Source organism: Notolabrus celidotus, chromosome 6 (genome assembly GCF_009762535.1).
Source record: "Notolabrus celidotus isolate fNotCel1 chromosome 6, fNotCel1.pri, whole genome shotgun sequence".
NCBI lineage: Eukaryota > Metazoa > Chordata > Actinopteri > Labriformes > Labridae > Notolabrus > Notolabrus celidotus.
In genome coordinates, this window is record NC_048277.1 from 20,277,467 (window position 1) to 20,294,470 (window position 17,004).

Consider the following 17,004-nt stretch of genomic DNA (forward strand, 5'->3'; position numbering starts at 1 on the left):
CTTAACTCTTGGCTGTTTCAGCTTAGATGAAGTATGCTCAGTGTTTAACCCCATTGTGTGCACCATATCATAATAACTGCCTTTAACATACTTGCCACCTTCCCAGTCACAGAGGACACCTCTCCCCAGGCAGCTGAGGCAACGACCTGTCCGCCCTTGTGCATGGCTGTTCCGGGGCCGGTCTTGGCCCCTTGCGCGTTAACGTGTGTGTGAGCTGAGCTGACAGGGAGAGAGAGTCCGTGCCACTCCTTCCCCACCTCCTCAGGGGAAAAGGCTCGCATGGCAGATCTGTCACCCAGGAGGTCGCTCAGTGTTAACGCTCCCGACACGGATTAAACACTAGTGGCCAGTGCCGGAGTGCGGGGTCAGTGCAGCCACCACTGACAGGCACCACGGGGCCCCCGCTGACTGCCCCGCTGCAGCCTCATACTGGTGCTACTCTGGCCCTGGCATGTGTCAGACAGTTGGGGAGACAACGGCCAGGGCTGGTCTTGTGAGCAAATGCTAATGCTTTGCTCCGCACGGTTGCTTTCCCTCACTGCTGTAAGCTTCCATAACTATTGCACCGGACTGTGAAAATATCCTCACAAGCAAATACTTTTGATTTTTCTTAGACACACCTTGTGTTGATGTTAATATCTGTCAAAATAACACTTACTGGAATAAGACTTTAAAGCAGTATTTTACAGTATTTTTTAATATTTACTTTATCCAGGGAATGTATTTATAAGGTTATAGCTCAGGGTTTATTTCTAAAATGTTAACTCTTGTTTTTTATTAAGATGGAATAAAATAAATTAATAATAATAATAATAATTTCATGATAACCCATGAACCATGCTACTGAATAACTAAAGCAGTATATCAATGTTACTGTATCTTTATTTCGAAATTTAAGTACAATTTGCTTCACACTCCAAAACTGTTCCAACAGTTTTCTGCTGAAGAGGGACACTAGATTCCCCGTTTCATTGCTCTCAATAGGCGTTCTCTATCTTTCCCCTCTTCTCTCTCTCTGTCTCTCTTTCCGTCTCTCCCCAGTCGATAAGACTTGAGCTGAGCATATGTGAAATATTTATTCAGCATTCGCTCAGAGCACCATAGCTGCCCACACACTCTACCTGCCCTGAAGAGAAATCTTATCTGTTCTTCCTCTGCCTCCGACACCCCCTGAAAGCCTGTCCCCACACTGGCCCAAGCTCAACACAAATTACATGTCTCATTGCTCTGCATTTACAGCTACTTTAAAGCCTGCCGCTCCTGTCCCCTACATAAGCCCTCAGCCAGACCAGAGGAAAAAAAGACCTGCATGAGCTGAGCTGCTACTTGTGCCTTTGATTCATTATTAGTCTATTTAAATTGCGGACATATTGTAGATTAATTTTACTGCCCTTGATTTCAACCAGAAAAACTCATACTCTATCATTGTAGAGATCATTCATGCGGAGAAAGAATATTTTAAATTGATTTGCTCAATATTTGTTTATTACCATACTTGCACTTATTAAAAGCTGCAGAATCTGTCCTTTGTCATTTCACAAACAGTATGATAAAGACACTCGCTCAGAAGCACAGACCCTGTAGCCTATAGTCAGTCTTGTTAAACTCTTTCAGTGTACGTAATCTGGCATCCATCCACGGCCCCCATGACTGACCCTCATAATGCTGGCTGGCGCTCTTCTCGCTTTGTTTAGCTTTCCAAGTGGAGTGCAACTGAATAGAGAAGTGAAGATGGAGCCAAGATTAAATCTTATGTGTGTTTTTTAATGGTATATAGTCTCAACAATACGGGTATTTTTTTTCTAGAAATTTACCACCTTCACAAGTAGTAGGAAGGATCTCTTTAGCTTGCTGTTTTATACATGTAACAGTGATGATATCATTTGACCTTGTGTGCTGCAACATCACATTAATTTGTCTCACCAACTGTTTTATGTGTGTTATGCTGATGTGGTACCTATATTTATAGCCGGTTGGTGAATGTAGTGGTGCAAGGAGAGCATTTGGCAGTCTTGCCGTCTAGTGCCATGTCTGCCAATCAGTAGTTTGGGTTGGTAGACTGGGCCACCACCTCCTCTGTTAATCAATTTACAGGATGGTAGAAACTCTTACAGAGGGTGTCTTTGTCCCTTTGTTCCTGCTACGATCCCTTCTCCCTCTCCTGGGAGAGTGTGGGTGGTGGGAGCTGCCATGCTTGCTCAGCTTTAAGTTATTTTATTCACACTTTTAATCGCTGAGTGCTTTATTATTAGGTGCTGGATTCTGCTGGCCAGGGGATCTGCATGAGAAGGCGCAGAATGCATTTAGTGGAATCATATTAATGGCACTATAAAACAAATCTGTCAGGCTGTTCTTAACCCTGCTGACAGAATTGCTCTGCACGGGGTTGCCCCCTTCTCCAAGCGCTTACAGGTGGCTAAGGAGAGTGCATCTCCATCATCTACTCCACCGTGTGCTAATAGTTTTATTAATTCATTCTTTTTTTTCCTCCCTAGGCACCCTGTGCATAATCATACAGACATTTTTCAGCTAAATGGTGTCTGTCAAGGGAGGTTTCCTACATTAGGGACACTCCTCTAAGACATACACACAAACACTTGTTCAATTACAAGTCGTTCGTTATCCAATTCTGCTGTGTGTAAACCTAAATGCTCAGGTATATCATTAATTTTCCCCTCGCTTGTTTTTGTTTGTTGCTCCATGTCCCGTTTAGTTAAATAATTACTGTTTTAGCTCACATGCAACATATTAGCATTGTCGTGTTTGCAAAGTTCAAGGTTTTACTTGTCATGAGTAATTTGTTGAGGAGTGAAAAAAATCTGCAGTCGGCCCCTTAAGACTGAAATGGAGCCTGTCTTACGTGGCAATTAAAACGTGGATTATTCTTTCTTTTTATACAAATTTACACTTAAGCCTGAAAGGTTGCACTTTGTCCAACATGTCCTTTAATCACTCAGATGCTTGCTAATAAAACATAAACCACTTAGCGGGGAATTAGTTCTGTCTCCATGTTAAAGAAACTCTGCAGAATGTGAGAAGACAGGGGGAAGGTATAGTACTGCCTCTACTCATTACTGCAGCATATCTGACGGCAAAGTCTCAGTCTGTGCACCTGACTGAAGGAATCTGAGAGGTTTTCCCAGATGTTTCTCTCCACCGTTTTTTTTATTAGTGTTCAAAAAATCATGTAAATCCTGAACACATGGGCTGACATACCATGAGGGAGGAATTGAGAGGATATTTCTGACAGTTTTGGTTTATACCCTCATTTAAGCACTCAGTTTAGACACAAGGCATTGTATTTCTGTAGGCTTTTATCTTGTCCACTGAGCCAGAACGCGGTGAGCAGAAATTTGCATTAGTGGGCGATTATGAATACCTGTGACAGATTCTCTCTGCCGGCTCCCTGGGTGGAAATGAATTGGCTCCCTCTGTTGACTTGCACAGGAAGACAGAGACCAAGCAATTAGACTTTAGTGGTTAATGTAGCAGCTTTTGCAGAGAGGGCAAGGAGGTTCAACATTCCTGCTGGGCTCATGTCAGTTTCCCGGCACATTTTCCCCTCTTTTCTTTTCCCTTTTATATGAGAATACTGGGAATATGACAAGCTACCTGTCCACCAGCCAGCTGAATTCCTCTGGGGTGAGGGTAGCGACGCTGTAGAATCCCCTCATGGGAACTGAGGTGACAACACATGACGTAGGTTATTCATAACAGTGAAGAGATGTACTGCAGCTACCTCTGCACATCATGCATATTCATTGTTTACTTTTTTTTATCCCCCACTGGCTCTAGTTTGTTGCTGCATATGTAATTCAGATTATCTCTGATATGAAAAAGCTAAAAACATATTGCTCATATTGTTCATTTCTCTTTTGTTGCTCATCCCACTGTGGTTCTGCATGACGCTTTGGCTCACATATGATCTCCCAGGTTGTACTGAGGGATAACAGACAGGATGGTGGTGCAGCCTAGGGCAATGGGCCAAAGTGTTATCTGCATTACTCATGGTTCACGTTTCCCTGGTGGCCGCTTGAACCTACGCCTGGTGTGGCAATAGGTAGACTGGCCCCCAGAGCTACATGCACGGACTCTGTATGGTGGCTATGACAGGAGCAGTCTGCTGTTTTACAGGCCTGCTATTGAGGCCTTCAGGCCCCGGTGCTTCACATCCTGTCTCAGGCTTAACTCGAACATATTGTTCATACTTAAAGTAGCCTCCAGCTCTTTGAGCTTACACTGTGCCACCATTGTGTTGGTTCAGCATTGCCATTTATTTTAAATGGACTTTGCAACAAATATATAGTGATTGAACGTAGGATGAATCTAACTGTTGGAAGTGATTCATTAATTAAAGAAAAAGTCAAGTGAGAGGAAACATTAGATTTACTGTATAACCATATGTTGAGGGTATTGTCACATAATTGCACCATAATAGATTTAAAGATTCAACGAGCTGTGGGGGGACATTTTTATTTCATCCCTGTCAACCTGCTGGTGTGATCCTCCTCACACATTCCTGATACTTTCAGTTGGAGACAGACTCATTAGGCTGTCACTAAATGGGTTTAAATGCAGCCGTCCAATTAGTCCTCTGCTGTGAAATGCAGTGGGTGTTGTGCAACGTGCTTAGCACCACTCCTTTACAGAATTATGAGGGATTACTCATTCAGTGTGATCCATCTTATTTCTACCAGGGGTCTTGGCTTTTCTCAGTATCATCGCCATGGAGGGGGTAAATGTTGCAACTGCTTCTCCGGTTGCCATATGCGCCTCGTCAGAAAGCCTTGCTGCCTCCGAATCTAAGAGGATTTGATGTGCTAGTTAAAAGACAGCATACCATGCCTATCCATGTCATACTTTCGGTTCAGCAGTACGGCACCCTGCCAGCGCAGTGTTATTGGTGTATATAAATAGGATTTGAAGATATTAAAAGTTGTCCCTGAATGTCTATTACTTTCAAACCCCTAAGAGTAAAATCTGTTGCCATCGGCTGTAAGTCTCAGAGGATTTGCAGTCTGTAGGGCTTTTCATGAGATTTAGGATGTGGTTAAATCCATTATATATTTTGTTTTGGGAGCAGGCACACAGAGATTTGAAAGCTGGGTCCCTGCTATAGTATGATGGGTTTTGCATTATTCTGTCATGTCCTGTCTCCTCAGATCTTCCTCGTGACGGTGTGGCACTGCGAGCTCTTCATGCTGCCCCTGTTCCTGCTTCTGCTTGTTGGCTGGCAGTACTTCCATCTCACAACAGGCAAGGCCAGCTCCAACCAGGACCTGGTGAGTGATGAGGGCTCGGAACACTTCAGTATTCATTCATATACATCTGTAGACACATGCTGTTACAGTACAAATTCAATATATATGTTAACCGAACTCTGGTCAGACCCTGATAGAGTGAAATCCTTTGGGGCACATTTTGGGGAAAGTGCAGTTTTTACAGTCATGTCAATTAAAACCTCTTACATTTGCACTTACGCTGTAAATTACAGGAGCTGTTGCACACTCCATGTAGCAGTTTTCTTCATGTTTTATAGCTGGTTTAACTACTCTCTACATTGGCCCAATAAAGCAGTATGATCACTTAAATGAAATCACTGTAAATGTATTTATAGTCTTTAGACTGTTTATACAGTATCACCACATTGGCAAACGCAGGACCATCATTCTCCTTACAACACTCCACTATCTCCTCTTCATCTACTGTTATGGTAATTCTGTTTGCCCTTCACATGTCTGTGAAGGTTAATGTTGTTCACACTTCCGACTGCCCCCCAATTTCACTGTGTTGTAAGCCTTCTCACCGGCCAGCCAGGGGCCTGGCCTACTCACACCCCCTCCCTGAAGCAATACACCCAGCCCCGGTGATTGTGTTTATGGCTTATGGCAAAGATGCTGTCCCTGGGCAATGTTAAAGCCCAAGCTCACCCTCATATCCAGTGTGGAGACTCTACCACCCCTCCGTGACCCTCTGGCCGGCAATGACACAACTCTGTTTCCAGGCAATGTCACAGCGTGCACCACATTGGGGTCAGGGCTGACTTGATATAAAGTGATCTAGGCAACAGCATCCAAATTAAATGTGTTTTTTTTTTTTATCCCCCTCTTTTCTGTTTTTCTGTGTGCTTATGTTGTGGAGAAACGAGATTGCTTTGGTGTGACAGTGCTCTTGTGAGGAAGGCCCTCTTTCACCTCTCCTTTTGTGTGAGGTCACCACTGTGATGCAGTCTCTATGGAAACAAGCCTCTCCCAATAGGGGTGAATGTACTCAAAGAAAATTTCATTACTAGGTGTTTGTTAAAAATGCTCCAGTGCCCACATGTCCCGTTCGTTTGAAATCACCCACTACCCTTTATTTTCTCTTAGGTGAACATGAGCATGGGTGACGACGAAGAAGAAGACGAAAAGGTATTTTATCCTGTGTCTTTCAAACATTTTAACAGATAATATGTCTTGGTCTGGGTGTTTACTGTACATAAAAAACAAGTTTTTACCATAAGCATTGACTGTATTAACATAATCATGACATTACTCTGTGGCTCATGTAAAAATGTTTTTGTTTTGACAGGAGGCTAACATTTCTTTTTTATACCCAAGGTTGAATTTTTTCAAGAGTACAAATTCTTGGCCAAGCAAACACTGTATACAGTTATTTCTTATACAATTAAGAGCTCACTGCTTAGAAAATGGAACATATTTTACCAAAGAGCCATGCAGGTTCTAGTCTTGTTTATTCAAGCACAGTAGCAATGACTGACTTCTCAGAAGCTCTTTTATAACTAAATATAGAAATATTTTCCTGCATCCAAAAAGAGGCCAACATCTATGAAGCAGTTGTAGCATGTAGTTCTTTTGTGTGCTCCTCTGGGTATTCAGTGTCACTCTACTAATGTGCTCCACTGAGATACAGAAGCCTTTTAAAAATCTATAAATCAAATTTAAACAGCACTGTCAATTAGATTTTGCACAGCTGTTGGGGACAAAATCAGTCGATATTTTTGTATCATCATCGTCTAAATTGGAGAGTTATGTTGAGAATGACCTTTCACTACTAAAACAAATGAACAAAGTACAATAACACAGCAGCAGACAGTTTACTTTGCCCTAAAGGTTATCAGTCGCTTCACTCGTTTGTTTGTGAGAAGTCATAAATGCTGATGTTTATTAATATATCTCTCTAGTGTCTCTTGCAAACAAAACAACAGGAAATCTTTAAGTAGCCTGAAAATTATACTTCCCCCAGCACATAATATTCAATTAAACTCATCCCACTGTTTTCAGTAAAGAAGAAAGAGTTAACAGGGATGTGTATTATTGCTTTATGGCAATGAAGTGTGGAGCTAACGCAAAGCCTCCAAGCAATGACCCTTGTGCTGCGTGTCTAGGCCCAGGATTCATATCCATAATGCGCTCAATATATTCTGTTGTGATGACCCGGGGCTACGAAAAAAGCCAGATTCTTTTAAAAACACAGGCACATCCACCAAATCCTGTCTGAAAGGATGGGCTAATTCACAGATAAAACTCGCATGATATGTCTGTGCACACAAAGCGGGAAACTGTACTTGCTATCATTGCTTGGAACAGGCAAACTGATGCTTAAACAAACGGCAGTGACACAGAAATTCAGCGTATTTATGGATATTGAATCAGTGGGGATTATCTGTATGCATTAAATGTAATATCACCAACACACATAATGGTTATTATATATTTCCTTACCTTGAAATCTCAGTTTATTATAGAGTAATGTTTATAGTTGAAGGAATGGTGGTGGCTTTAGAAAGGTTTAATACTCTCCCTGATACGTCGCATGTGTTTCTGAACTCAGCCTTCGCCTCCGTAAGCTGTTTGAAAGGTTTTCCATAAACCTCCTAAGCCCTTTCACACTCTGAGGAAATGAAATATCTCCTTTCATTTACTAATTAAGCAGTCACCCATGTTTGTTTTAAGCTGTCAGCTTTAATTTAAAGTGGCTTATTTGAAAGTCTTGTTATGGTCTCGCTGTCACTTGAATGTGATATCATGCAGCTAGATCAAGCAGTGTAGCTTTACACCTCCTATCAAAGTCTTCTTTAAAAATATTTGGGGTTAAAGAGTGATCAGTGTTAAATTTGATGACTTCAAAGCAGTTCCTTTTTTCCTCTAGTCTTTTCTCCAACATGTGAATAAAGGCTTTTCCCTCTGAGAAGGTTATGATTACCACTCAAATATGTTTTTATCCCCCTTTTTTTCCCCTTGAGGAAGGAAATATTCAAACCTCAGACAGAGCAGCAGGAATGTGAAGGCATGACGTTAAAGAGAGACGAAAGGCAAGGCAGTGTTACAGCGGGATAATACAGAACAGATTCTCTGCCTGTGAACAAATCTGTCCTCGGGGAAAGAGACAGCTTACAAATTATGTGTGGGCAAAGTGACTTCCCTTTGGCCTTAGGTATCAATTGTGCAGATAGACTATATTTAATCATAACATAAAGAAACAGAGAGGCAAAACAAGTCCATAGATCTCCAATAGAAATGAATAGGGAAGATGAAACAGCCCTTCGTTGCCCCCCGGCTGGCACTGCTGGTCTGGGGTTGCCTTGCTCCCAGAGTGTAGCCCAGGGGAGTTGGAGGGAGGTGGAGGGGGGGGGAGAGAGCTGGTGTCGGGTGTGATACTGGGCTGGGGGGTTACTCCATCTCTCACCTGATAGTCCACAGTCACCGCTGGTTCTCCTTGAGCCCACCAGTCAGACTGACTGCCCATGTCATGATCTGCAGCATGCATCGTGAGAGATATAGCACATGGACCCACCATCTAATTAAAGCCTCTGAGAGCTTTTGTGGTGTTTTATCCCAGAAAATTGTTTGTTAGCTTATTTGAGCTCCATGTGAGATAATTTGCCAGGAACACAGGTGTTTTTCATTTGGATGCACTTCTTATCTTTGTCAGAGAAGTCACTGGAAAAATATGCAGTCCTAGAATTCAAATTTGGCACCGTTTATTCTAATTAAAGTGATGCTAAATGAGCTTTTTCCAGCCTTTGATAACACCCCACATGTCTGTGAGAGTATGTTTACCTTTGCGCAGGAGATCAAATTGGTTCTCCATTACTGCACCTTAAAAGGAAGCTTTTACAATTTTATCTGAAATGAGAATATGATTTCGCACAGGTTTTCTAATCAGGAGACATTTAGGATTCATTTAGTCCATCCCCAGTTTGCCCATCCGTTTCCATTTCAGAAGGAGATCTTTTATTTATTTTTGTTTTCTCTGTACTCGTGTACAGAGTGAAAAGAAAAATGAACAAAGATAAAGAATATCATCAAATGATTAATGTGGGAAGGACCAGGACTTGGAGTTTTGGTCGCTAAGGAGATGGAAGATTTCAAGAATCTTAAATCACATGAATAATGATGATGATGAGAGCGCTGCCTCTCGATGCACACTTCAGAGAACATCTATTTGCCTGTTTTTCTTTTAGAAATGAAAGAGAATATGGTTCCTTTTTTCCTGCTGAAGCTGTATTTCTGTGCAAATTTACCTTACATATGTATCTAGCGCGGTTAAGTAATGCTTCATATCTCCTATTAGGCTTGAATTCTAAATCATGTAATTGGGCTCCTTAACAAGTTTCATTGAAAAATATGAAAAGCAATATGACTATGTGATGAGGCTCCATAACAACAGAGCTATCAATTCTCAATGCATGGTTTCTGGGTCCAGCAGGAGCTCAATAACATGGACCATAATAGCTTTCAGAAGACTCTAACTGAGCTTCTCCCTTTCAGAATAAAATTGCTGTAAAAAGCTCAATTAAAACCTGATAGGGAGTAAGAGATATATAGGTTTGCTTGTTCCCTCCAATGCAGTGGATTCATATGAGATGATTCATGAAGCCTGATAGTCCTCCTTACACAAGATGAGACCACAAGATGTTAATCTCAAGCATTTTTGTGATAGGTTTTCCTTTTTTGGACAATGCGGAGCCTCCAGTGTCTGTCCAGACCCCGAGCGCAGTGGGTGGGGGGGGCTCTGCTAGTGTGGGAATTGCTCTCTTCCTGCGCCTTTCGTGGAGCAGAGAGGGCCTGACAGTGGGGAGTCTTGCTGTGCTGGCAATGAGAGTGTTCTCAGGGGCGGCCTCATGAAGCTCTGATAAAGGCATTCAGTCTGGACCCTGTCAATGCACGCGGGCTGCGGCTTTAGTTGACTTGTAACGTAAACACACAGCCATCCTCAAGCCTCCTGTTAGAGTCCATCAGAGCGTCCCCTCCCCCCTCTCCCTCCCTCACTCATCCTCTTCCGCCCTCTGTCATCATTCCTGTCATTATCTCTTCTTTTGATGTGAGGCTTCTCAGCCCTCTTTGGCTTATGTTACTTGTGTTATCTTAGTCACTCCTCTGCCTCTGGAAGCCTTCATGCTCGTTGTTATTTTCAGCCTTGTTGTGGTAGAATTTTTTTAATATGACGGCCAGACCTTTTACCCTTCTTACATGACTTATTGCTTTACCAGGCTCATTATTATGTCAGTACATGAAATGCAAACCATATTATGTGCCATCATGTCATACAAAATAAAAAGTGGAATGGTGCACAAATACACATCCAACTGGTAGATGAGGTGGAGTGTTTTTTTTTCTCAGGCAGAGAAGCGTTAGGATCTAACAAATTAGTGAAAACATGTTCAGACCTGTCCTGTGCAGGCTGCTGGAATGAAATCTTTCCTAAGTTGTGAGGCCCCTGCTCTTCTTGTCTAGGTCGTCTAGTCTGCTTGATTGCAGATGGCCATTTTGTGTACTTTTCATCTACCAGAGAGTCTTGATTGTGCTGCACTCGTGCAGAAGCTCTATTGTATGTGGCGGACAAAAGCTGAAATCTCACAGCCATCCACATAACAGTGCCTGAGCACAGTCTGTCTCATCTTCAAAAGCAGAGTCTGAAGATGTACAGTGTTTGCTCATTATGGGCCATTCAATAGATAAATCACACATAATAGCATCGCAGAGATAAACTGGTCTTTGTCTACCCTGCCCAACAATTGACATACAGTGTACCTCATCAGTGTCTGTGTGCTTTTTTTTCTCTCTCCTTTCTATTTTAGGAATCCGGAAAAAAGGGTTTGATGGATAAGATACACATGGTTCAGGAAGTAGTGCTGGTCGTCCAAAATGTTTTGGATGAAATCGCAAACATCGGAGAAAGAACCAAGAAGTAATTTAACTATTTTGTATTGATTCCTCAAGTATCTGTATTTGAAAGTCACCTTTATACGGAACTGACACTTTATCTTTTTTAGCATATTCAACTGGACTGTCCCATTCCTGTCATGCCTGGCCTGCTTGGTGCTGTTTCTGGCGACCACGCTGTTATATTTTGTGCCACTGCGATACATTGTGCTGATATGGGGTAAGTTCTACACCTAAAACATTTGCATTCATAAATCAAAATAAACAAACAAGATAGGTGAAAATCAAAAGCTAACAAACCCCTACCACGTTTCTTGCTAGATCTATTATTACAGAGGCTAAAATACACTCATAAATGGCATGAAATAACAACTTTAATTGCGTTGTCACAAAATTCAACTCGTATTCAGTGTTCCTAACTGGAAGTCCATGATTTGATGAAGTGCATTCATTTAAGAACTCGCCATCCGCACACCTCTGCAGATGCACAGAGATCAGACAGCTGCAGAGGTTTGCTCTGCTCAGTGTGGGCAGATGTAGCTGAGCCCAGCAGAGGCGAGGCCCAGGGTTTGTGTGAAAACAAAGCAGAGGTAGAGTAGCAAGCTGTATATAATACATGATGTCCTTGGGCAGTCTGTAGGCTCCTGGTCTAGCCTCTCATTATCTGCTATAGTCATACAGAATAGACAGTCATCTCAGTGGTCAGGGAGATGCGCTGCCCTTAACAGGCTCTCCTCCTCCAGCTGTAAGCCCACAACCACTGTACTTCCACACTGCCTTCAACACAATCAATACCAAAAAACCATCATATCAAACAAAAAACACACAGACTGAGACACTCCTCTGCCTCCCCAGTTAACCCCCATCTCTGTGGTTTCAAGGCAAGCCTTTCAAGTTGCTTGCACATATTTAAGTCCTTAGGTTCTTTGTCTGCATGTTGAGGTACAGGCAGTTTCAAGCTGTGAATATAATGGTCCCTATTACAAGACCCCAGAGAAAGTATTTTCTCTGTGGTACAGGGCCATGTGCAAAGTAAATATAGATGCACCAGGAATCAGATTGAAGGAAAGAAAAGTGAAGAAGTTGTCATGAAAGTGCACCTTTTTTTTCACAGCCAAGTTTTCATCATCACCTGTTTTTACTCATGTGTTGCTATTGTATTGATCAGGCTTGAATTCAGTTTGGTTGAAACAGCATCATATAATGCAGTTATCAGCACACATGGTGGTTCACATAGATGGAAATTAATGCATAAACACAGAGAGGGTTACATACGTTTTTCACAACTATCTTTTACGCAGCAAAACAGAGTGAAATAATGCCGCTTGGTGTGACACCTGTGTTTATTTATTAATGTGTACTTGTTTTCACAGGCATTAACAAATTTACCAAGAAGCTGCGCAACCCATATACTGTTGACAATAATGAAATTCTGGATTTCCTCAAGAGGGTGCCTTCTGATGTTGAAAAGGTAAGGGTCCAATTTTACATACAGATATGAGGGAATTCCCTGAAGATGTCGGCATTATTTGCTGTACCAGAATTCCCAAGTGTTGCAGAAATGTATCCTCTGGCTTTGTTTGATTATTAATGGACTCTCGCCTTTAAAGCAGCCCTGGCCCAATTATTCCTCAGTGCAGCCCCGTGTAGTCGCCGGAGCCTGAGTGAGGAGATGCTCAGATCTGTCCTCAGCCATATTGCCGCAGCCTGGTCCGTTATTAGCAATTTTGTCCGTCTGATTGAAGCACTGTGACATGAAAGTTGTTTGATTGGCCGAGGGCCGGCAGAGGGCTCCTGACGTCTCCGGCTGTAGTGTCAGCACGGAAACTCTGATGTGGCCTCAGTCACTTCAGGGTGGTGGAGTCAATTAATGTAGTCTTGAGCCCCAGTCGTCTTGCTGGGTGCCATATGTGATTACATATTAGCCATGGCTGATATGTCATTTGCATTTACATCACAGAGCTGAGGAGAGCTGTCAGGTTGTTGTAAGTGGTGCCGGGTGCTCTCCGTTCCCCGACTGAGAATTTTGCTCGGCCAGGAAATGAAGTGCCACACAGTGCCTTCATCTCGCAGGTAACTCGCCAGACGGAATTCAGCGAGAAATCCTGACAGTCTGGATCTGGATAGACACTCTCACCCCAGTCTGTTTCTCTGCTGCACCCTTGATGTCCTCCTGCAGCAAGCCGTTCCTGACTTCTCTGTGATGTTGGAGGGAGCCTGTGTTGTTTGAGATTTGGCTGACTGAGTTGGCAAAACAAGGTGGTGAATACATTTTGATTCAGAATCCTTTGTATGTCCTCTTCCCCATTGGGATACAACGTTTGAGCTTTGAAAACGACTCACTTTCAAATCTCATGGAGACAATACTTTTTAGCCTGGTTTAAAAGAGAAAGTACATCTTGAAAATAGCTCCAATCATAAAAAACAAAACACCCTTAAGATTCATCATAAGTGCGTTTCATTACGTACCGTAAAAAAATAACCTTAACATCATATACACAGGAGACCCAAAACAATAGACCACATATTTTGTTTTTGTTGACTTAGAACTTCAATCCTCGGATAGGTGTGGACACAAAAACACCACAAAGACTGAAAATTGACTCCTGTCTTTCTTGCAAATGTGACTTGGCAATTAGTGCCTGCGCACATCTACAAAGTCTTTCTCAAACGGGGACTTCTGACAACGCTGTGTCTGTCCTGAAATAAGAAGCATCTGTCAGTTCTGAGGACAGTTTCATGTTCTGATGCAGGAGGCAGTCACTTTGTTCCCACATTCCATCTCCCATTCTAATAATGGACACCAGCTAATTAGCATAGTTTTTTGTTTTTTTTTACCTTTATTCAACAGATTCACCGTATTGTTTGAGCTCAGCAAGCAGGCTTCAAAAGCAACTTTGCAAATTCCAGCTCTTCTCCTTTCACTTTACCCTATGATCAGCCCTCTTTGGATTATACTGGTGGTTTTTGAAAACAGAAAAAAAATGCGAACAACTGATTAAATTTTTTTTGAATGTTAAAGAAAACATGATTGCACAACATAAATTTATTTGTAAATCAGTTATAACATCAAGAAAATTTTGAAAAAAAGGCAATCAATCTTGAACTTAATTCTACATGAGGAAAAAGCAGTTGACAGAAAAGTTGTAATTTCAAATGTTAAATGTCAGTCCTTCTTTTTCCCTGAAGGAATCAAAGCTACACCAAGGGTCAATCTATAAGGCTTCGAACAAGTTACACATCAACCCATGCTGGCTATATAAACAACTTTTGCTTCTATTCTCAGCTTTAACAAAGTTTTCTTTAGGGGACATAACTTAGACTGAGTGATTATGCAGTTTGCAACTCCCTCTCTGGCCTGGCAGGTCATCTCAACAGTTGATGTCTGTTTCTAATATTGTGATTGTGTTGCAGAATGAGGGGGGCGTACACTGGTACGGAACCCTTGACTCTTCAAATCCTTCCTCCCTGTGATTAATCCCCTCTGCTCCTGTGTTTAAAAAATGATTCATTACAGGCGAGCCCGCCTCGCTTTCCCCTGCACCAGCTCTCCTCAGGGGAGCCATTACCGTGCGCTCCACTGAGCTCGGATTACCTGCCTCTGACCAAACTCCTGTTTGTTTTTACAGGTGCAGTACAGCGCTCTTAGAGCGCCCACCAGCCAGCCGCGGAAGAAAAAGTAAGCTCGGCTCAGATAAAAGGCTGCTCTCCGTTTGAATATGGTACAGCGCCGTCCACCTGACAACAATGCTCCAGTGCCAGCAGAGCCCGTGACCCCATGCACCCCATCGTACCACCCTAACTCTGCCCCCTGCTGCTGAGGGGCAGCCAGCCGCTCTCTGGCTTGTGTGTTTGCCACCCCCCTGACAGAGGCTGTGAACTGCAGCAGCTAGGAGGGCAGCACATGGCGCTGTCAATCACAAGCCTGGAGGTAAAGAAAAGAGAAGCCCTGTAAGGCTCGGCCTTCATCTTTGGAAATAATTTAGAAAAGGAATGAGAAGCTTTGGGTTTAGCTTACCTTAGACCTCCACTCTAATGTTTTGTTTTTTAACTTTGGTGAAACTGAGAAATTTGCCTAAAGCTGAAGTTAAATGAAAACTGCATAGTTAAACTATGTGTTTATATAGTTAAAGATAAATATGTATCAGAGAGTCTTGGATCATAAGTAAGAGAATGTTTTGTTTCGCATTTACAATATCACAACAAAGTGCTGTGTGTTGATTTTCTGTGGGATTTGTTGTTAAGAATGAAATCCTGTCATCTTCCCTAATTTTATAAAGAACAAATATATATTTATACTGTGCTTGTATTATGTTGTGTATAATTTCTGACTATTTTTGTATGTTAAGTTCATGAATGTTTGACTGATTCATTTGTACCAAGTATCATTATCATTATCAAACAGAGTATTTGCAAAAACATCAAATAAAGAATTTTGATCAGTTTGATCAGTTTTTCTGCCTGTGTTTTTTTTTATTAAATAACTGCTCTCTAGTGAGGATGGATTACACCAATTCTTCAGTAGAATACACAGTAAACACATCTGATTACACAACACAGCCATTGGAACAGAGCTCACACACCGGCCACCGCTGCGCCTTGGTTACCGAGCTCACATCAAAGCTGTGTGGCTTCAGTGTGCTTCCTAATGCACTGCTTTGTTGCCTTCTCACAATAACAGGGTTCAGATGAGAGAGAAAGAGCTCATCTGACAGAGAGTACTCCCTCCATCCTCAGCACTTAGTGCTATATATTTCCACTAAAATCACCTGGTCTATCTAATGGCTACACACACACACCCTGCTTTTTCCATCTGTCTGCTGACAACAGTTTTTCCAAGGAGGAGGGTGAAGAATTTCTTTAATCAATCGTCTCTGTGAAATTTAGATTATGCACACAAAGGAAAAACAACTTGTGGCATCTGATGCTGTTAAGACGTTTGCAAAACAGTTGTTAAATTTTTTTTTGTCTTTTTGAGTGTGCTCCATTTTCTAAAAAGTCTCTGCAGAAATAAGTGAAAACTCTTTCAAAATATTTAAAGTTCACACTGTACTGATTAAATTAGAGTGTATGAGGCTGTTAGACTTTCATTGTGCTAATATATGTGTGTGCATGAACCTGCTGTCTCTCTTTCTGATAGCAGCCAAATGGCAAGCACTCTCTTTAAAATATACATAGTTGGAACTGAAGTTGGGCTGAACTGAGGCTTGGACCCCACCGATGGGAGTTTGTTCTAACTGATTGGGGGACTGAGCATCCCTGTCGGATGCCCCCCCCTCCCTCCTCAGCAGTAGCACACTGGTGAAAGAGCATCCATCTGTGCTTTGTGAGGAGTTTGATTGGCTCAGGGGGACCTGGTGAAGCCCCGGGCTATCTCTTTTGACAGGCTGATAGAGACATCACTGGGCTCTCCCAGGAGCTGCCACCAGGGGTCCATTTCAAAGTGAGAGGGTGTGGAGGTGACCCTGAGCTTCTGACGAGCTAAATCCCACACACTGGCTGAGACCCTCCTACATTCTTGGCTCCATTGGGGCTTGGGAGGTGGGGAGATGGGGTGTGTGGGGAGGGGGGCTGTGCTGGGAGTAAGGCAGAACTGGGGCAAGAGGGGAGGGTGCAAGTGGATCTCTGGCAAAACCTGATGAAGTGTCCCCAAGAGGTGAAACCAATTAAGCAAAACTCCCAGGGTACTATTAGTCGATGTTACTGCAAACAAACTGCTGCACCTACATATTTAAATCTCTGAGGGAAAACATAAATAAAGAACCTGATCATTAATGAGCCCATAAAGTGATACTCCACAAAAAAATGTTTTAGTTTTATTGATTTTGTGTCATGG

General features: G+C 42.4%; 1 protein-coding gene across 1 annotated transcript in view; it reads left to right on the forward strand.

The window, feature by feature from the left end:
- Positions 1 to 15,565, forward strand: part of mctp2a (multiple C2 domains, transmembrane 2a) — a 30,860-nt gene extending 15,295 nt beyond the window's left edge. Inside the window, 6 exon segments of the mRNA XM_034684830.1 lie at positions 5,163 to 5,282; positions 6,369 to 6,410; positions 11,084 to 11,193; positions 11,279 to 11,388; positions 12,542 to 12,639; positions 14,798 to 15,565. Coding sequence (XP_034540721.1) covers positions 5,163 to 5,282; positions 6,369 to 6,410; positions 11,084 to 11,193; positions 11,279 to 11,388; positions 12,542 to 12,639; positions 14,798 to 14,851 — 534 coding nt within the window. The 3' untranslated portion in view covers positions 14,852 to 15,565.
- The last annotated feature ends 1,439 nt before the right edge of the window (positions 15,566 to 17,004 follow it).